The sequence below is a fragment of the Scyliorhinus canicula genome, chromosome 2 (genome assembly GCF_902713615.1).
Source record: "Scyliorhinus canicula chromosome 2, sScyCan1.1, whole genome shotgun sequence".
NCBI lineage: Eukaryota > Metazoa > Chordata > Chondrichthyes > Carcharhiniformes > Scyliorhinidae > Scyliorhinus > Scyliorhinus canicula.
The window spans coordinates 251,475,778-251,498,426 of NC_052147.1; the positions used below are offsets into that span (position 1 = coordinate 251,475,778).

General features: G+C 44.9%; 1 protein-coding gene across 1 annotated transcript in view; it reads left to right on the top strand.

Annotated features, from left to right (window-relative positions):
- Positions 1-22,649, top strand: part of kynu (kynureninase) — a 207,809-nt gene that overhangs the window by 33,704 nt on the left and 151,456 nt on the right. Inside the window, exons 3-4 of the mRNA XM_038789947.1 lie at positions 2,220-2,340; positions 14,782-14,864. Coding sequence (XP_038645875.1) covers positions 2,220-2,340; positions 14,782-14,864 — 204 coding nt within the window. The remainder of the gene's footprint in view (positions 1-2,219; positions 2,341-14,781; positions 14,865-22,649) is intronic.

The window sequence follows — 22,649 nt, forward strand, 5'->3', positions numbered from 1 at the left end:
GGTTAATGAACTTTCATTGCCAATTCCTCATAACAGTACAAGCCAGATTATCTTTCCATCCAGGCTATGAAGGGTATCTCCCTCAACTCTCAGGCTTTTCAGACATAGGTAGCATGGTGGTTAGCATCAATGCTTCACAGCTCCAGGGTCCCAGGTTCGATTCCCGGCTGGGTCACTGTCTGTGTGGAGTCTGCACGTCCTCCCCGTGTGTGCGTGGGTTTCCTCCGGGTGCTCCGGTTTCCTCCCACAGTCCAAAGATGTGCGGGTTAGGTGGATTGGCCATGCTAAATTGCCCGTAGTGTAAGGTTAATGGGGGGATTGTTGGGTTACGGGTATACGGGTTACGTGGGTTTAAGTAGGGTGATCATTGCTCGGCACAACATCGAGGGCCGAAGGGCCTGTTCTGTGCTGTACTGTTCTATAAAATATTGACCAGGTCACCAGTGATAACTCACCTCGTTCCCCCCGGCCATCTTATGTGAAGGAGTGCCGTAGAACCTCTTTCATCCACCTAAGCAAGCAGATGTTGCCTTGGTTTAACCATTTAAATGAAGCACATCTGACAGTATATCAGTCACCAGTATTGCACTGGAATGATCAGCCCAAAGGTGGGGCTTGAACTCCGAAGCTTGTGACTCAGAGGTAAGACTGTTCGGTGGCACGGCGAACACAGGGCATGAGCAAAAATTCTAAACTTGCACTTGCAATAATCTTATCTTTTTTTTAAAGTGCTAACTACGATATATGATCAGAAAAAGTAATCATTCTCAAAATAGTTTCTCGTTTAAATTACAACCCTTGCGTTTCTTTGATGACTTCACTGGCTAATGCAGCCAAAGCCAACTATGCCTATTGCTGATGTGGCACAATGACACTGGAGGAAATTGAGCTGTTCAGGTCTTCCAAGTATATTCATTGTCTTAGTACCTACCGCCTGCTCACTTAGTTACATTGCTTTTGCAAACTTCGAGCTGCCAATATTGGACCTGAGTGCGGAAGGGCTTAAACTCTTCTGTATTTATCACAAATGCTGTTTATCTGAAATTGTTAGCCACAGGAAGCATGCCCAAGGACACATCTCGTGGGTGACAGGGCCCAGAAAAGATAAGCTGCAGATGGTCTTTACCAATCATAACAAGGGAACAATACAAGATCTTTTCAGCAGTGTCAAGTTGTCTGGGAGGAGACATAACTATCTAGAATTGTTATTGCAGCAGGCCATTTACCTTGATAAATGGATTATAAGTTATAAGAGTCAGACAAGCAGGTGATCAATATCCACATTATTGATAATGGGGAGCCGGTGATAAATATTAGGAGACAGCATGTAGGTGTCTTTATACTGATTGGATATTATTATTGTCAGCATGCACTGGTGATAATTCGCTAGTCATTCTCATATACTATGCATGATGTAACTTTAATCGATAGACATGATTGGACATAGATAACTGGTAACAAATTATTGGTATATACTAACTTCTTGCAACTGAATTAAGGGGCTGGTTGAGCACAGGGCTAAATCGCTGGCTTTGAAAGCAGACCAAGGCAGGCCAGCAGCACGGTTCAATTCCCGTACCAGCCTCACCGAACAGGCGGCGGAATGTGGCGACTAGGGGCTTTTCACAGTAACTTCATTTGAAGCCTACTTGTGACAATAAGCGATTTCCATTTCCATTTCCAAGTGCGTCTGTCTGCACAATTGTTGAAATCTGTGCTCTCTGGCATTCCAACAGGGAATGCCACAAGCCCATGCTATGGCATTGTAATAAAGGCCTCATTTATAACTCCATCTGGTTTCTTGTGAGTGGGAGAGTGAAGTGCGCTAAAGTCGAATAGCTGTACTTTTCCGCACAACACTGGTGCTTTAATAACCCTTTCAAATAATTATGGAAAGTTCTTTTAATGGGTATGATGAACAAAACAATGGAAATCCTTTTCAAATCACTACAAATTTCTACAAACAGGGCTAATAGTTGGAGTGATGGTTACTGAAAGAAAATTGACCTTTTCCTTCGGAACAACCGAACCAACTGTAGAAACAATTTCTGAGAATTTGGCAGATATGTATTGTTTACTTGCCTCTAGGTTTTAATGAAATTAGCTTCCAATAGCTTCATAAATTGTAGTTTGTTAATACTAAAGGTCAGGCAATATGTTTGGCCACAAGTATAATTATTGTCTGGTTGAAAGTAACATTTTTGTTTCATATTTCAAAGTTGACCCAACTTTGGTCGAGGCAGAAGATGACTGTGTTTACTTAAATGGAAACTCCCTTGGTTTGCAACCAAAGAAAACCAAGGCTTATATAGAAGAAGAACTGGATAAATGGGCCAAAATGTAAGTAACATTACATTTTTTGCAAGTACTTTATTTACATTGTTTGTTCGAGATCTTCTATCTGGTGCCTTCAATAGCATTTTCATAGCGCCTTTAACATAGGCACTTCACAGTATTATTATCAAAGATCATTTGGCACCCAGCCACAGATGATCAACAGCTTTGTTAAAGCAAAAGTGTACCTTAAAGGCAGAGAGGTTTAGGAAGGGAATTCCAGAACTTAAGGCCGTAGCAGCTGAAGGTGAGGAAATTAAAAGCGGGGGATGCTCACGAGGCAAGCATTAGAGAAGTGCAGATAACACGGAGGGCTATAAAGCTGGATGAGGTTACAAAGATATGGAGCGCGATTCTCCGCCCCCCACGCCGGGTGGGGGGGGGGGGGGGGGGGGGGGGGGGGGGGGGGAGAGGATCGACCACCAGGGGGGTGCTCAGGAGGGATCTGGCCCGCGATCGGTACCCATCGATCGGCGGACCGGCATCTCTAAAAGACGCACTCTTTTCCCTCCGCACAATCAATCCTCCATGTCCTGCGGGGCGCCCGCGGGGAGGATGGCAACCGCGCATGCGCAGGTTGGCGCCGGCCAACCTGCGCATGCACGGGTGACGTCATTTAAGCGCCACCGGCTGCGTCATTTACACAGCGCCGCTTTGACACGGGTGCCAAGGTCCGGAGCGCGTAATTGACGCGCCGCCGCTCCTAGCCCCATGGGGGTGGGAGAATAGGGGGCGAGGAGCGGCCTCCGACGCCTGAGTGAAACGCTCCGGTTTTCACTCCGATGTCGGCACTTTGTCTCCCTTTGGGAGAATTGCGCCCAAGGAGTGGAGAGGCCCTTACATCGTATTCTTGGCAAAGAAGGAAGAGGATTTAAAAATAAGACCTGGAGTCGACCATTCAACCTCTCAAGCTGCTCCGCCATTCAATGAAATCATGGCTGATCTGTGACCTAACTCCATATACCTGACATTGGCCCATTTCCCTTAATACATTTGCTCAACAAAGATTTATCTATCTCAGATTGAAAATTCGCAAATGATCTAGCATCAGTTGCCGTTTGTGCAGAGTTCCAAACATCTACCACCCTTTGTGTGCAGAAGTGCTTCCTGAGAAGAAGCATAACAAAACTAAATCATACCTTGGAACAGTGAACTACACATGATGTCAACAGCCATTGAATAGCCATTCTTCTTCCAGAACCCTTCCAACACATCGAAGACTTGCAGTAAGGCCATCGATGGGAACTCTGGAAGGGACAGTTTGAAAGGTACTGAACAGCTTCCAGTTTACCAAAAAAGCAGACAACACAAGGCCAGTACCCATCTGTACATGTTTGGGGCTATAGCTGATGATGTCCTGGCAAGGCAAGGGGACGTGGTGACCTTTGATGCCCCACGAGGAATTTTTGAGGACCTTTAATAATTATTTGATCCTGAAGAAGAATTTGATTATTGAACAGGTGGGACCGAACCAAAAGAAGCAAAGACTGGGAGAAGCCATTGATCCATTCATTAATGATGTGCATCGATTGGCCAGCAGGTACAGCTATGAAACTTTAAAGCATGAGTTAATTTCTGACCGCACTGGAGTTGGCATGCTTGATGACGCACTGTCGGACATTTTATAAATTGAGGCGGATTTAATGTTAGAGAAGGCCGAACAGTTTGCAAGGCAGGTGGAGCTGAAAAAACAAAATCAGGTTGTACTTTAGAGACATCATGACTCGGAAGGGGCAGATCCAGCATGTAGGCACAAGGTCAGGAGCCTTGTATAACAAAAATGCCATGAAAAATCCTGAAAATAATGGGAAAAACTATTCTATCAATTTCACAATGTTGCAGGCATGGCGCCAAAAGGTAGCAGAGGATGCCCAGCAGGGGAAACTGAAAGCTTTCTCTGTGATAAGACTGGACATTGTAAACAATCCTGCACATATAAAGCACAATTTAAGGGAAGAGAGTGAGAACAAACTTCCAAACATTCTGGAAGTGCAGCAAATTGGAAATAGTGATTATCAGGGTGACTATTTCCAGGGAGAAATAAAAGATGCCAATATGTAGTTCTGGTCTGTAGAGCTGAACGTCAACAGAATGCAAACTGGATACCGGGGTTGAGTGGTTGGAGGTCACAGTTGTGGTGGGAAAAGGAAAACTCAGAAACAATCAGACATGAATAAGAGCAAGTTTAGTTTATTTCTTAGCTCTGCAGTGGACACCCTCCTCTCTCTACAGGAGAGAGAGGAAAGCGCGCCGAGCGCAGCAAGCTACAGTCTTTATTCATTCAAAAGATACAAGTAAATCTCCATTCCATATAAGGAGTTGTTTTTCTCCTAACTTTACTGTCTCAACCTTCAGACAGCTGGGATATTAGTTTTTCTCTCTCTCTCTCTCTAACATTGCACACACACACAAACGCCTGCAGCTTTAGGTAATCACACTATTAAGCAGTTATTCAATATTAAGTATTAAAATTGTCTATTACAATTCCCTCCTTTTTCTCATCCTAATGACAACATCTATCAAAATTTTAATCGCAGCCAGTCACCTAAGCAGTATCTACATTCCCTTATTGTTAAACAAATGTTTGCTCAAAGAACATATATCAGGTATCATCGTACTCCTGTAGATTTTTCAATAATACCATCATTAATCTTTGGTACATAAAATGGGAAACAGGTTGTCATTATAGCTATATGATACAGAAGATTAGTCTATTGACAGTTCATTCTCGAATGGAGGTATCCACTGGTTTGCCTCCTCTAAGTCAACTTGTTCCCTTGCTGCTGTTGGGTCAGATAGTTTCAACATCCGGTAACTGCGGGACAGGTTTGCTATAGCTGCTTTCTCTAGGCATTGGCAGATGCATGGTCCAGTTTTGGGGAGTCCTTTCGCCGTGGTCACCACCACCAGTTTCCAGTTGTGTGGGCCACAGGGGTCTCGGCATAAGTACTTATCATCTCGCAAGTATTTAGAGTCATAGGGCCACGGGTCACACATAAATGTGCCTGTCTCTCCTCTAGTTAATGTCACTGTAACCTCTCCAGCCCAATATGCTTTTCCCATTACCAGTTCCAGCATAAGCATCATGATAAGCGACATTACCCCTTTCATGTTGACTTGTCCGGTGTGAGCTGGGGCTCCGGCACCCGCTTACAATGACTAGCGTGAATCCACCTGAAGTCTTCCTCCTGAAGTCTTTCACCACTACCCAGTCACCTGGCTGCAGGTCGTGCAACTTCCCCTCAGCCAGTCGTGGCAGGGCTTCCTTCACTTGAGCTTGCACCTGAGATAAAATCGCAGAGAGTTTTGTACAGTAACGTAACATTTCATCCTCACAATGGCTAGTCAGGGTCCTCGCGACGGGTTTTGGCCCAATTCCAGTGTTGGGTGGTCTGCCGAATAATATTTCAAATGGACTTAAATTGGCTCTACCTCTGACCCTAGTCCTCATGTACATTAGTACTACGGGCAGGGCTTTCGTCCACGGTATTCCCATTTCATCGCAACACTTTGCTGGCTTATTTTTCAGAGTGGCATTTTCCCTTTCTACCGCTCCTCCACTCGCTGGATGGTATGCACAGTGTTGCCTTAGATCAATGCCTAGGTATTCTCCTACCTGCTTAAGAGCCTGGTTTACAAATGGCGTGCCATTATCAGTGCTGACTTTCTCTGGGATGCCCCATCGTGGAATAATTTCAGTTAACAGGGCCTTGGTACTGCACTAGCATCTTATTTGGCTGTAGGGAACATCTCTACCCACTTAGAGAACATGTCAACCATTACTAGGCAGTATTTCTTCCCTTCACTTGGGGTTAGCTCAATAAAGTCCATTTGAATATGCTCGAAGGGTCTCAGTGCTTCTGGGTGCACTCCTGGGCTTATCTTAATTCCTCTCCCCACATTATTGGTAGCACAAATAACACATCGCTCACAAAATTTCTGGGAGTAACTAGTAAAGCCTCTGGTGTACCAATGTGCAGCGATACTCTTGAACATCCCTCCTTTTGACACATGGCCCTTGCCGTGTGTCAATTTAGCATAATGAGGAAATAGCGCTCTCGGTAGACATGGCTTATCATTGGGGCCATACCATACCCCTTCTTTTACCTTACCCCCTGCCTTTGACCTTCTTTCTTTTCTTCCTGTGAGGCTTGTGTTTGCAGGTCTTGTATGTCCGCTGTTGGGACAGGAACTGTTACCATTGGCATGTTTACATTATCACTGATAGGTTTTCGTGCTGCTGCTTTCGCTGCCGCATCCGCCCTTGCATTTCCCTGTGAGACTGGATCGGTTTTCCCTGTATGTGTGTCACACTTACAGACTGCAATACACTCAGGTAAGAGGACTGCGTCCAAGAGATCAGAAATCAGCCCATGGTGCGTGATTGGTTTGCCTGTTGATGTTAAGAATCCCCTATGTTTCCACAAGGTTCCGAAATCATGAGTCACCCCAAAGGCATATCTACTGTCTGTGTAGATAGTAACGGACTTGCCTTCTGCAAGTTTACATACTTCTGTAAGGGCTATCAGTTCCGCAGCTTGTGTGGAGAGGTGTCTAGGAATTGGCTCTGCTTTTAGTATGTTGTGTGATGTAACTATGGCATACCCCACACAGTTCTGGCCCGCTTCTTGATCTCTGAACGCAGACCTATCCACAAACAGTTCCATGTTGGAATTTTGTAGGGGGGTATCCTGCAAGTCAGGTCGCAGACTACAAACTTCATTAGTTAGAGCAACACAATCATGTGGTTCCCCATCACCTGCGGTGGGAAGAAGAGTGGCGGGGTTTTCACTGTAATGTTTGGCATTTCCAGCAGGACCGTGTTATATCTTAACCACCTTGCTGCAGACATATGAGCTGTTTTTTGCTCTAGGAAAAGTAGTGAGACTGCATGTGGTACCAACAAAGTTAATTCACTGTATCCCACGATATCTCTAGAGACTGCTATTGCTTTTTCGGCAGCTGCGACTGCTCTTGGCAAGTAGGCAGCCCCGCTGCTACTGGGTCCAATTTAGCAGAGAAATATGCCACTGGCCGAAGTTTCCCTCCGTGCTCTTGTAACAGCACGGACGTCATGCAGCCTCATTTTCCATCTACCGTTTGGGTAAAAGGTTTATCTGGGTTGGGAATTCCTAGGGTCGGTGTAGACTGTAAAGCCAATTTCAAGTCGCTAAATGCCTTTTCTGCTTCTGGGGTCCAGCTGAGTGTACTGTGGGCTTGCAAGCCCTTCCCGTGGGCTATGTCACTCAGAGGGGCTTCGAGGATGGCATAGTTGGGAATAAACATCCTACAGCATGAGCACACCCCAAGAAGGACATCAACTGTTTTTTAGTCCTGGGTTTAGGGATTTCTTGGATTGCTTTCACTCTGCTTTGTCCTAAGGTCTTACCCTGGGCCGATATTAAATGTCCCAGAAACTTTACTTGTTCTTGCACGAACTGCAATTTTGAAAGGCTTGCCTTGTGTCCTTCCTCAGCTAGGTGGCATAATAGTGCCAATGTGTCTTGCTCACACTGCTCCTTGGTTGGAGCTGCGATTAGACAATCGTCTACATACTGTAGGAGGGCTGATCCTGGGGACAGGATTAGTGGCTCCAAACTCTTTTTTAACGTTTCGTTGTAGATGGTGGGCGATTCACAATATCCCTGACATAACCTTGTAAATGTATAAGAACTTCCCTTAAATGAAAAAGCAAACCAGTACTGACTGTCTGGGTGAACAGGAATGCTAAAGAATGCATTAGCGAGGTCTACTACGGAGAACCACCTGCTCCTGGGTGGGATCTGTGCCAAAATGGTATATGGATTCGGAACATTAGGGGCTCTGGCCATAACAGCATCATTGACTGCCTGCAAGTCCTGTACAAACCTCCATCCCTCGGGTTCTCCCGGGAGAGTCACCTTTTTGACAGGGAAAATCGGTGTACGCACTGGTGAGTTTTCGCAGGGTACTATGACTCCCGCTTTCAATAGTGAATTGAATACGGGGGTGATCCCTTCTACCGCTTCGGGTTTTAGCGGATACTGTGTTCTGCATGGTCTATAATCAGACTTTGGTGTAATCTTTACGGGCTCACAATCGCGTATTAGACCCACATCATGTTTTCCCTTTGCCCAAAGTTTCCCTGGAACTGTCTGCAGTCGCGGGTCATCGGCAGTAATTTGTACAAAACTCCAGGTTGTTCCCCCATGACTCTGGTCCGAGGCGGGGACTATTTCCACCACTCTCTCTGCCTGAGATAGCCAGTTAAGATTCTTTTTATAAGCTTGCATACTCGTACTGAACCACACAGTTGTGTCTGAAAGCAGTGTCCAATCATTGACTTTGAGATTTTTAAGGACACAAGGTCCCAAATCTTTCCATTGTCTATTGCGCCCTTTCGCTAACGATACATGGGGGTGTGACCCTTCTACTCTAAAGGGGTGTGGTACTCCCGATCTCAGATGTATTCTAGACAGGTCTATACATGCAGCGCACCTATGCTCATCCCAATATAACTCCCGTTATATATACCTCAAACCTTTGCAACTTCCCGATGCATTCATTCTCATATCGATTATCTGGTCCGCCCGAGTGAATGTGTGCGGTGCAGTGCAGATTCTCCTTGGACATAAAGTCAGTGTTAATAGGGTTAACGCGTTCGCGTGCTTCTCCCATGAGTGCTCGGTTTACTGAACTCACTGCCGCTGGAGTCAATCTCCATTCATAAATATACATCAGAGGTCTGGCGTCAAATTTAACTCCTTGGAATGCTATTTCCTCTCCTTCCGTAACCCTTAGTCCCTCTGGGGTGCTGATGAGGCTAAGTCCATATTTTCCTATCAAATCCCGTCCCATGAGATGAATCGGGCAACACCTAGAGAGTAAAAATGCAAATTTAAACCTTTCTCCATAATTAGTCTCACACCTTAAGGGTGTAGTAAATGGTTCTTGTACTATGACGCCAGATGCCCCGATGGAGTTCAGGTACCTCCCACTCATCTTAATCGGTGCCTTTAATTGACTAATCTGTATCACAGAGTTTCCCGCACCAGAGTCAACTAAAAGCGTAAGCCTTTCCCCTTCCACAGTTAATACTTACACTGGCATTCGTCGATAGAATTCTTCACTATACATAACATAAGTGCCTCGCGGTTTAGATTTGTGCATCACACTCTCTATAGTCTGTGTAAAGTTTTCAAGAACGTTAGTACAAGAGGTTAGCTTAAGCGGTTCTTCATTGCAAAGCATCAAGGTTTTGGACTCACCCTCTCCTTCAGGCATACCTCCATCGTCCTCTCCTCCCCTTTGCCAATTACCATTGTCATCATCGTCTCTTGGCCCTTCTTGTCTCTTTGTTGGTCAGTCTCTTGCCCAGTGGTCCTTGCTTCCGCACGTGAAACACCCATCCGTCTTACCGCGTCCTCGCCCTCGACCTCCCCTGCCTCTTCCTCTTGTCCGTCCTCTACCTCTTCCTCGTTGCTGACCTTCTGCAACCTGTGTCACCATCCGCATCATAGTTAGCTGTGATTGGTAGCTCTGATCCTCCCTCCTTTTGTTCCGCTTCGCCTTTTTTTGTGTCAGTAGCTTTTCAGCGTGCATGGCGTGTTGTTCGATTAAGTTGAGTTTCCCTGTGTCCCATTTAATACATGTATTTTTCTTAGCGATGTCCTCACTTAATCCATTCATAAAACTGTTCCGCAGATGTGCCTCATATGGAGTAACTTCAGCTATATTCATGTCAGCTGGTGGTGTAAGTCCACTATGAGCGTTATGGACTTCTGTGAGCCGGGTCAGGTACTGGGACACAGTTTCACTGTCACGCTGCTTACACATGGCAATTTTTGTCATGTCCATTCTTTTTTTTTTATTATTTTTTTTTTTTTATTTATTTTTTTTTATTTTTATAAATTTAGATTAGCCACTAGGCCACCGTGCTGCCCGTCATGTCCATTCTTACCGGAAAGGCAGTTTGACAGGCGTCCACCAGACCTGTAACAAAGGTGTTATAAGGCACATTATCTGCATGGTCTGGTTGAACTTGGCGAGCTCGTACATTATCATCTGGCCAATTGTTTCGGATCTTGGAGATGTCTGTGCACAATTTCCTCCCCAATAATCGCCACATCTCATGAGACGTGGGGCGAAACTCGAGGCAGAACTTGCGTACCTCGCCTGCAAATTTCTGGCCTCCCACTTCTCTGGGATCCGGGAGTTGTTCATAGGCACATTCAATGTCTTTCATTGTCCACGGTCTGTGGACAAGTATCGGTTGTCCTTCCGGGCCCACCACCTCTTTCATTGGAGCATTGAGGACACTGCCGAGAAATTTACTGTCTCCTACCCTTTCTTCGTCGCCTTTGTGATAATTAAACGGTTCTGGTGCATCTGGAAGGGCAGATTTAGGTCTGCACGACGCCTTACTCCGGGTATGGTGAGCTACTGGGAAGTCAGATGTAGTCATGCTACTGATATCCGGGTAAAGGGGGTGATGGTCAGCTCCTGACGGTAGAGTTCCCATGGACGTCTCAGGCGTTCCCCGAGGGAGTTCACTATATGGTGGAGGGCTCGGTCGCGACTATTGGCCTGGGTTCGTGGGGGCCACTTGTGGAGGAGCCGTTGGCGCGGGAGGCAGCCATCCAGGTCAGGATCATCCTGAATGGGGTGACCTGAAATAGACTTAACACACTGAAGAGAGTTGGTTTTATTTGCAGTTTCTTTCGGTTTCGCCTGTGATCGTCTATTTCTTATTTCTGCCTCTTTTTTCCACATACCGTAAGTGGCCCAATTTATTGTTTCTCTTTTCCTTTTGCTTTTCTTTCCACTTTCTTTTGCCCTCTGTTCTAACTGAGTTTTTAATAATTCCAATTGTCTTAAACTAAAACTTCCTCCTTCAGGAAAACCACACTCCTTCACCCACATTTTAACTTGACTCACCGAGTCTTGTCCATAATTAGTAACCATGTATCGTATATTAGGGCTATTTAAACTTGCAGCATTTGTTTGTTTTTTCCCATTGCTATTACCCATGACCGGTCTCTTACTTGTGACCCAGACTCACAGCGACCTTATCCCTTGTGACTTGATTTTCCTCCGGAGGCTCCCGCACGTAAGCGCGTCCGCTTAGGTGGCTTGGTTTTCCTAAACCAGCAAACAAATACCTATCGTTTAGGTATTTTTACAGGTCCAACCTGTTTGATAGATCCAAGTCTAAATCCACCCGTCACTGTGAGACTGTTCACTGTCTATAATTAATAATAGAGCAATTCCTTACCACAGATTTCAGTCCGGATCCCGGTGCTGAGGTGACACAGTAATTCCACAGTAATTTAACGGCTCCCCGGAATCTCCCAGTGTCTATCTCAAGCACGGGATCCCATCCTTCGTCGCCAAGAACTGTGGTGGGAAAAGGAAAACTCAGAAACAATCAGTCATGAATAAGAGCAAGTTTAGTTTATTTTTTAGCTCTGCAGTGGACACCCTCCTCTCTCTACAAGAGAGAGACGAAAGCGCGCCGAGCGCAGCAAGGTACAGTCTTTATTCATTCAAAAGATACAAGTAAATCTCCATTCCATATAAGGAGTTGTTTTTCTCCTAACTTTATTTTTTCGACCTTCAGACAGCTGGGATATCAGTTTTTCTCTCTCTCGCTCTAACCTTGCACACACACACAAACGCCTGCAGCTTTAGGTAATCACATTATTAAGCAGTTATTCAATATTAAGTATTAAAATTGTCCATTACACAGTCTTATCGGACAAATTAGACTGGCTTAATGGTTGAGATTCAGCCATCAAAAATAAAGTTGCTGGGCACAGGCCTCAGTGAAGGGTCAAGTCACTATAACATTTAGACATAAAGAAAAAGACATCAATGAAACTCTCGGTATCCAACTGAATCAGCAAATTTCTCTGCTCATGAGGGCAGCATGTTTAGGACTTAGGCCTCTACAAAGGGCAGGTGAGGGTTGGTGAGGTAACAGAATCAAAGTTAGCAATACGTTTCTTATGTTGTTCTGAGGACTGGGAAAGCTCAAAAGTGAGTATCACCTTCCAAATGCCAAACCTCTCAGTTTATTTCCTCGAGGTGGGTGTGTAAATAAATGATTGAAAAGTTAAATCATCAATAGCAAGAACTCTACTAGCCGTACAAATAAATTAAGCGAGATTCAGCCAGCCCAGCTGAAGGACGTAGAATGCAGGCATGACAGAACATACGGCCAAGGTGCTTGACCTTAATATATCTCCAGCAGTCGAGTATTAAGACAATACCATAGAACAACAAATGCATCTACTGATTTCTGGTTACCTTCTAGCCTTGCAAAACCGCCGTGTAGTTCCATAAGGCATTTTCCCCCCAAAACATAGGTCATTTGGCATTGCCAAATGCAGAATAGGGGCACAACTATTAGTGTGGTGGCCAGGAATTTCAAGATCCATCAAATAATTAATTTCAATGTGCCATACTTGTGCCATCAACAGCCAAGAACCAATGAAACCATTATTACCATCAACATTTCTGTCCAGACCTTGGCAAAGGCTAGATATAGATCTGTTTGGCTTCAGAGGAGAAGTCTATACGATAATCATTCACTATTACTCTTGTTGGATGGAAATCAGCAGACTCCAAACAACAAACGCAGGAGCTGTGATAAAAGCTTTGAAACACATTACTCTGCCAATGGTATTCTGGATGAGGTAGCCTCGGACAATGATCCACAGTTTCTGAAGGAACATTTCCTTGGTAAGGTTAAGGGGGGGTTGTTGGGTTACAGGTATTGGGTGGATACGTGGGTTTGGGTAGGGTGATCATTGCTCGGCACAACATCGAGGGCCGAAGGGCCTGTTCTGTGCTGTACTGTTCTATGTTCTATGTTCTATTTCCAAAAACTCACAGCGGAATATGGATTTCACTGTTTGATCAGTTCACCACACCATCCACAGGCTAATAGAGAAGTGAAGAGAGGTATAAAACCTATTAAAATGTTGAGGAAAAAAGAACAATGACAAAGAGTTAGCCATACTTAATTACAGGACAACACCATTAGAAAATGGCTTTTCACCAGCAGACCAACTGACGGGCGAAGTCTGAAGACCCAATTGCCTTCATTGCAACATAAACTCAAATCCAACATTATCATACAAGGTCATGACCGGGTATGGTGTCGTGAGCAAGCATAAAAAGTTGAACAGTCCAGCTAGTATAATCACTGGCATAGAGTGAGAACACTGTGCAAAAGTTGTAGATAAGAGACCATTAGGCAGAAGATGCTGTCACAGACCAAACTCAGCATCTACGATCATGCCTTATAAATGCACCACTTCAGGTTCTCTGGGGGAACGGAATGACTCTGATACCCTTTGAAGCTGCAATGAGGCGATCATTGCAGTTATCCCATGACTGGACTGAAGAGATGGACACCCCCAGAAATTAGATATTTTTTTTATTCATTTACGGGATGTTAGGCCAGCATTTATTGCCCATCCCTAATTGATAAGGAGATGGGCTGTGGGGTTGAGTAGATGGCTATGAAACACCATTACCGCAGCCGGCAAGGCAGCCATGCAGCTACGCATGCAACTGACAGCCCGCTTTACACATGGTGCCCTGGATCGTTTAGGTGCCCCCCCTGTTCTCTCCCCCCACCCCCCCCCCCCTCCTTGGGTGCCCCCTGACCCCGCCCTAATCATCAGCTATATGGGTGCTTCAGCACAACCTGTCCTATCTTTGTGGTCTTGATAAGTGTGTGTGGGGAGTGTATTGTTAATGCACGGCTGCAGCTTGTCAGGTCTGTGAGTGTCCATCATGGACCTGTTGAATCCTACATCATTTTTCATGGGATTCACTGGTGTTGCACGTGGCGCTGGTGCTGGCCCCACACCGGTAGCAGAATCGCTGCAGGTACAGCACTGATTTTCCTGTCATAGAAGTCCACGGATTCTCCGTTGCCGTCAACACTTAGTGGCAGAAACGGAGAATCGAGCCCGAGACTTTGCAAACAGTGTGAATGACTAGTTTCAACAAAAAATAAAAGGACAAGTTGTGCTGAAGCACCCTAACAAAAAATAAAAACTGACTCCCTCTAAAACACTTGTAGAGAAAATGAAACCTCATCAAGGTCACTGTTTAATTGATCTGATGCGGGCTGAATCCTGGATAACCCAAATTTGGACATGCTAGCACAGCAGACTTTCATTTTATCACTGTTGGACATATGTAAATTAGCTGCTGCATTTGCATACAAAACAATTGTGATGACAGTTCTGAAACAATTAAGAGCATTAGGACACCTTGAGGTTTCGAAAAGTGCAACGTTAAGGCAATTTAATTCTCTGGGTGGAATTTTGCGCCAGCTAGATTTTATGGTGTTGCCAAAGTCAATGGACAGTTTAATGGTTTTCTGCATTTTACGGCCTGCCTCTGCCATAAGAGTTTACTCATTTTAGCTGTACTTTCTTTATCTTGCAGAGGCTTTCATGGGCATTTTGTTGGTGCCTTTCCTTGGGCTGTGGCAGATGAATGCATCGTTGAACTAATGGCTAACTTGGTTGGTAAGATACAATTTTTCCTCATGCCACAATGCTAAGGCTAATTATTTTTAATTGAGTTGAAAGTTATCTGATGAATATGTGAAATCCACTTTCAATGATTATAAGCCATTCAGTTCTCCATCTTAGATTGTCTGAGCAACATCCCTAACAAAACCTCTCACCGTGTCTGGAAGAATCCAGAGGATGGGCACCTCCAGTGCCATTTTCTTTATGGCAAACTAAAAGATATGACAGTTCCTAAACTCCAACTTAATTGCCAAACAGAGGAAGAACAATTTAGGCAAACCTAGATTTGCTGCTTTTCCACAGAAAAGAATGGAAAGACTATTGAGTAATAAATCAAGCTATTCAGAATGTTAGCTTTGTTTTCATTAACCAAAACCTAATTCTAATTGGGGAATATTAGTTGTAAAAAAGATAAATTTGATGAAGTTTAAGTTGGAGCACTAAATGTTGAATTTAAACTGAAAAAAAGCATTAACTCTTTGGGATTGAACTTTACACTTTGAAGTGACTAGATTGATTTGAGTCTGTCACACTTGACGTATTTCTGGAATTTTTCAGCTCTTGTCTAATGCGAGGGTGATGTTTATTCTAAATGTGTGCATATTTCAACATCTTTGCAATGCAGAAATGTGAAGAATTTTGAACCAGTCATTTTATTTTTCACCTCTTCCCCATCGTGGAGGATGCAGCTGATTGTGTGGTCTGACAACAGCCTGAAATGTGAAATACAAATGTGTGCTCTGTGCTTTCAAAATGAAGCCTCATTCTCCTCTCTGAATTCTCTTCATCCTGCACTTGCAGAATTGACATTTTAAGACATTAAAACTTACTTTTGATTCACTCAATACAAAAAGTTTAAATAAAATGTCAGCTCATTTTCCAGACTGTTTAAAGTGTCGCAAAGCTGCTTGCTAAATGTGCCAATGGACACTGACACTAGGTGAAATATTTCTCGGTGTATGATTCTGCTCTTAACTGATATCATGTTCAGATCTATGTAGTGTAACAAGATGCTGGCGTTGATCGGACTGAGGAGACGTTTCCCTGGTTCGATTAAATAGATTCCCATAAAGTTGGCATAGCATTCCTTCTTTATGATTGTGATATGGTGTTCTCTGTGATCCATGGAAAAGAATGGCATGTTTCCTGCAGGTGATTCCAGGGTAGAAAGTCAAATTGTACCGCTGGCTGATATGAGCTGCACCAAAAGTGTGGGCCCATGTTCAATAAAGTGCTGCCCTTGCTAGTTTAAATTATGGTGTTGATTTCTGTCCATCTACTCCCCTTCACGTTGAAAATCAGGATGGCAGATAGATGAAAATGTATTTACCACACGGGGTCCGATGCACTCTACTTTTTTAATTGAAGTTGAACGTTGGACAGCCAGCGATTCTAGCCAGAATAGACTGGACCCTTACTTGTACTTAAATCAGCGAAAATATTATTTAAATTAGCATCCTTCACAGGTTGAAGGATGCCAAATACTTTTCATTTTCCACTTGGGGAGCTACTTCCAATCTCCCATCCAAACCTCACTCAAGCAGGAGTAAGCAAAGCTTGGGCCAAATCTTCCATGGAGTGTCATTTGTCGTCAGATTGCCACTCTTCTCTTATTTTCTTATCCTAATCTAGAGCTCCACATTTCTCTCTGGACCACCGACACGGGCCTGCTGAAAAATGTGGAGCGTACCGGTTCTGGGATCCTTCTCTCGGACTGGAGGAGCATAAGGAGAAGCCAAGCTCCGTCCTCTATTTAAGGCACTAAATGCTGCATTGCAGCAAGTTTGAATATCCCAGCAACTATGGCAAGCTATTGAAAGGAGGTAGGTGTGCAAGGTGAGGAGTGGATGTGCCAAGGGGGCTTTGTTGAGTGTTGGTGGGGTGGAGTTAGAGGGGTAGGGAATGGCAGAGCGAGGGTCAGAGGTGGAGGTTGTCAGCTGGACAGGTGGGGATGTGGAGTTAGTTGGGCGATGGGCATAATCAGGTGGTCAGCAAGGTCGGACTGGGATGGTCATCAGATGGTGACGGTAATTGGGTCAGTCTGGAGCCCAGCAGGGAGCCTGGGGAAGGTGGGTGGTTGAGGGTCAGTATCTTAGCTACTCTGGTGTTTGAGCTAGTTTTAATCCTTCTAACTTTTCTGGGGTAACTATTCTGCCAGTGGGTTGGAACCATCTGAAGTCTCCAAACTTAAATTGGAGTTTATAATAGTAATATTAGTGTCACAAGTAGGCTTACATTAACACTGCAATGAAGTTACTGTGAAAATCCCCACACTCTGGCGTCTCTTCGGATACACTGATAGAGTATTCAGAATGCCCAATTCCCCTCACAAGCACGTTTTCAGGACTTGTGGGAGGAAACCGGAGCACCCGGAGGAAACCCACACAGACACAGGGAGAACGTGCAGACTCTGCATGGGCAGTGGCCCGAGCGGGAATTGAACCTGGGACCCTGGTGCTGTAAAGCAACGGTGCTAACCACTGTGCTTTTGGACAACTCCAGATATAGGCTAATTGTCCAACGGAAGTTGAAACTTACTGGACAGTTTCTATGTAGCCCTTGCGTGGGTAAGTCTGAGAGCTCCCCCCACCACACACACACACACACACCTTCCAGGGGACCTCTGAGGTACGGCCATCTGGAACAATGAAGACCTGGGCCTCTATGTAGCAGATCACTGGGGGGGGCAAAGTCATATCCGAGTTCTGCTGCAGGGAATTCACAAAGGTCTTAATGGGATGGCGTACAGGTTAACTCTGATGAGAATGCATGCTAATTTTATGTTTCCTGCTTATTTCAATAATTTAACCATCTAATCAGCGCGAACCAGGCTGTTATTGACTGAATACATCAGCACAGAACCAGTATCTTAAGTGGCTCCCAGATGTAGAAACAAATAAAAAATAGGATCAGGAGTGGGCCATTTGGCCTTTCAAGCTTGCTCCACCATTCAATATGTGGATTGCTGATTCTCAGTCTCAGCACCATACTCCTGTGCTCTCCCCAAACCTCTTGATACCTTTAAAATCTATAAATCTGTCAATTTCTTCTTAAATATATTCAGTGACTTTGTCTACACAGCCTTCTGCAGTAGAGAATTCCACAAGTTCACCAAGCTCTTGGGTGAAAGGTTTCCTCATGTCAGTCTTACACAGTCTACCATCGACCTAGGCACTGGACATGACAACGGAAAACCCAGCCCCGTCGACCCGGCGAAGTCTTCCTTATGAGCACTTGAGGGCTTATACCAAATTGTGAGAGCTATGTCACAGACTAGTCAAGCAACAGCCTGATCTAGTCATGCTCACGGAATCATTTAAAAAGACATAGTTTTATGGGATGTGGGCATCGCAGGTTAGGCCAGCATTTATTGTCCATCCGTCTTTTTGAACCGCTGCAGTCCTTGAGGTGTAGGTACACCCAGTGTGCTGTTAGGAAGGGTTCCAGACATTTGCCCCAGCGACAGTGAAGGAACGGCGATATATTTCCAAGTCAGAATGGGAAATGAAATGTGCAGGGAGTCTTGGTACACTGTTACAGAGCAGGTCATTACCCCACTTGCATTCACAGCCATTGTCAATGATGCCCTTGTCCTGCTGTGTGTCATGATCTGCCTGCACTGCATAGTTCTAACACATATTCACTGCAAGCTCGTGCTAACATCCTCATGAAAAAATGAAAATCGCTTATTGTCACAAGTAGGCTTCAAATGAAGTTACTGTGTAAAGCCCCTAGTCACCACATTCCAGCGCCTATTCGGGGAGGCTGGTACGGGAATTGAGCCGTGCTGCTGGCCTGCCTTGGTCTGCTTTCAAAGCCAGCGATTTAGCCCTGTGCTAAACCAGCCCCTTAATAATAAATCACCATAATGGTGTCTGGCATGCTAGATCCTGCATGTGTTGGAATGTTGCGGTTGCCATTTTGGAGCCCTAAGGACTTTCATAACAAGATCAATGAAAATGATTCCAATTTCTCACACTTAATTTCTGTGAGGCCTGCTCATAGCAGTGACTCATTTAAGTATTTGCTCTGTGTGAAGCCATTCCTCTCACTTCTTCTAACATTATCTTTGAGAGAAATTTGGGGTCTATTTTATAAATTCCATCTATTTTAGACTAGAATAGAATCCCTCCAGTGCAGAATGAGGCCATTTGGCCATTTGAGTCTGCACCGACACTCTGAAAAAGCATCCTACCCAGGCCCAATCCCCAACCCTATCCCCGTAACCTCACCTGGGAGCAATTTAGCATAGTCAATCTACCTAACCTGCATGTCTTTGGACTGTGGGAGGAAACTGGAGCACTCGGAGGAAACCCACGCAGCCAAGGGGAGAATGTGCAGACTCCACACAGGCAGTCACCCGAGGCCATAATCTAACCCGGCTCCCTGCTGTGAGGCAGCAGTGCTAACCACTGCGCCACCGTGCCACCCTAAATTTTCCTCTTTCAACTTTTCCTCTTTTAAAAGAAAATCCTTAATTTTTCTTTTATATAACTTCCTTTGAGGGAAATTAGGGAGTATTGAACGTGTTAGGGGAACAAAACCTGAAGAGCAGGGATAACCAACGAAAATAGAAAAACAGATGTGAAAGCTTATACCAGAGATTGGCAATGAACCTGCCATTGCACCATTCAATTTTCGTACTTTTTCAGTGCTTTCCAGTACAATGGTTTCCAGTTGTTGAATTGGGTTTTTCCATCTTTTCTCTTGACAACAAATCTGGTGGAGAAATGCTGCCTTAGACCCTATCGCATGCAACAGCTCAGTTGTCAACATCTTAAATTTGAATGTCTTTTCAATTTAAGTTGAATAGCACCATTTAGCTTGCAAAGCCTAAAAGATAATCTCGTACAGACAGCCTGAGATGGATAAAAATCTGAATACGTATAAAGAAAATAACTGAAAAGGAAGGTAGCAGCAGGTACTTGTTACAGGGATGAAGTGTGTCGAGGCGGGAGGAACTGAAGTGCTATATCGGGATCAATGGGGCCGTTGCGTGATCTAATTTATAGTGAAGGGCATGAATTCTAAACTCAATGGCAATAAAGCTAAACCAGGCAGGGGTGGGGGGTGGAGATTGGTGCCTGAGGTAGCAGCAGTTGAATCTGATAGGTATCCAACAATGAGAACCAGATACAATCTGTACACGGGCAGCAAAATGACAGATGGAATTCAATATGGATAATTGTAAGCCCCTTCATATCGGGATAAAATGAGTGACATATGGACTTGAGTGTTGAGAAAACAGGGCAAGCAGCCAATCACATTGGGGTATTTTCACACAGCAAAGGAGGAAGTTAAAAGCAGTGACTATCATTCATCTTTCAGTTAAAGTTTCAGGCAGTGAAATAAATATGGATTAAGATGTAGATAATATGCTGCAAGCAAACTTTGAAACAAAAATACATGGGATATTTGTCAGAATGTGAAAATCTGACAATCCATGAGCATACAATTAGCCAGCAAGGGGTGTTTAGCAGTTGTTATGAATTTAGCATGCCCTTAGAAACCCAGTTCAGCCTCATTTAACCAGGTGGACCACGTCAAACATTTTTATTTCTTTGAGGAAATAGTGGCCTGCTGGTAAAGTTACTGGATGAGTAATTCAGAGGCCCAGGCTAATGATCTGGAGATGAAGGTTCAAATCCCACCATGGCAGCTGGTGGAATTTTAATTTAATTAACAATCTTGCATTAAAAAGCTACTCTCAGTAACGGTGACAATGAAACTGTTGATTGTCATCAATGGAAATCCTGCCTGGCCTGGTCTGCACGTGACTCCATACCCACAACAGCGTGGTTAACTCTTACCTCCCCTCTGAAAGAGTGTGGTCAACCATTCTGTTCAAGAGCAACTCGGGATGGGCACCAAATGATGGCCTTGTCAGCGACGTCCATATCCTTTGAAAGATGAGCAGTATTTGTCAATTCAGTGATTGCTTAGGGATTCCATTCTGGGTGGACTTCAATGGAGCATCCTCTGGAGACGTGTGCAATTACCGGCAACAATTTCTGGATCTCCCATGTTATTCTGCACTCAAGCGGACTCCCAAAGGTGCTGTCAGTTTCACTGGAGTAATGACTGTGAATGCTGACCGTTCTGTCGTCGTTAGGGCTGCTAGATTCAAGCCATTGAAACCAGAAGGCAGTGAAGTGAAGAGCTATAATATTGATCCTAAATTCGAGGAATAAATTACAGTGAATGACTCCAGAAATCCAGGCAGGGATTTTCTGCTCCAGTGCGCAGCAAGTGGCGCACAGACTTCCAAATTCAATGACTGCTATGGTGTGGTGTATCATTTACCGACTGGGTAAGCAACTATATCCCCTTGGAAAGGTGGCCCTGGCCCACTGCGCAAAGATAGCACTCCTAATCCTTCATGGCGCTCGCAAAGAATATCGCGAGAAGGCCTTAGATGCGGTTATCAGCGGCGGCATAACTGCAGGACAAAAACATCCCCTCCCCTGGTCAGGGGCGGGCTGCATTTCCTGCTGTTCAACATTGAGAACATCATTATAATACATTAGCATATCATTATTGGGCCCATAGGTACCTCCACTTCAAATAAAGTACACACATTACGGCGGTGTAATGTCAGAATGGTGCGATGTATGATTGGTTTCAAAAGGTGTGCACCTGGCGGGCCGAACTCGAAGGGAAGCTCTAAGGTGAATGCGTTCAAGCTGGTGTAGTGCTCACAGAGCTCCTCTATTTCTTTAAAGTGGGGGGTGGTGGTGGCGGGGGGGGGGGGGGGGGAACAGGGCGTAATAGGCAAGTTTGAACAGCAGCGTATTTGAGGCTTCCTTCTTGACATCTTGAAGGACTGTAGACAGGAACGAGAAGGAAAGCATGAAGCACGTACCAGTTGTTGCTGCTCAGCATTTAGCTCTTGATGCACAGACTTCCAACGTCAATGACTGCTATGATGTGGCTGTACCATTGACCGACTGGCCGAGCAACTATGTCCCCTTCAAAGGTTGTCCCTGGCCCACTTCTCAAGGATAGCACTCCTAATTCTTTGCTCTATGCTAAAGTGCCAATTGAAAAGTGCACTCATGTGCTTGAGATAAGAACTTAGGATGCAGCAGAGTGGCAAAGAGTGGTCCTTAGCAGACAAAAGCTAACTATCAAGTCTCTCTTTTTGATACTGCAGTGAACAGACGGTCAGGAACAGGGAGCCTGGTGATCTCATTGTCATTAATGTTATTTATAGGCAGGGGAGAAGGAGTTGTTAGTGTAGGCGCCTGGCTTGCCAAAGACAGGAGCAGAATCAAAGAGGAAGGGGTGGCATGGTCTGCTTCGCACGCAGAGCATGAACCTCAGAGCCATCACCCATAGATGCTTTGCAGGAACCAGGGCCAAAAGCCATGGCAAGCAGAACACAGCTCCAGATGTTGAAGAACCAGTGTCATTGAAGGCTGCGTATTTTCAGGAAACTGGTTGGTTACATCTGCCATCTGCTGCAGGATTTAATGACAGAGGGACTTGGAGGGTATCCTGTCAGTGTCCTGGAAGTGACTGCAGCGCTCAATATGCCAGGCTCCTTTTCAAGGCTCCACACACAAGTGCAATGAGGTCATAAATCCAATCTCCATGATGGCATACAGCTTTGTGCATTTCGACTGGGATCAGACAAGTAAGGAAGGGATTTGCGCAGAACTCTGGGTTTCCACAGTTGCAGGATTTTATCAACTGCACTCATGTGGCACTCCTGTGGTATGAAACTGTCAACTATGCAAACCACAAGGACTTCCCTTCAACTCATTAAAGGTCCAACTG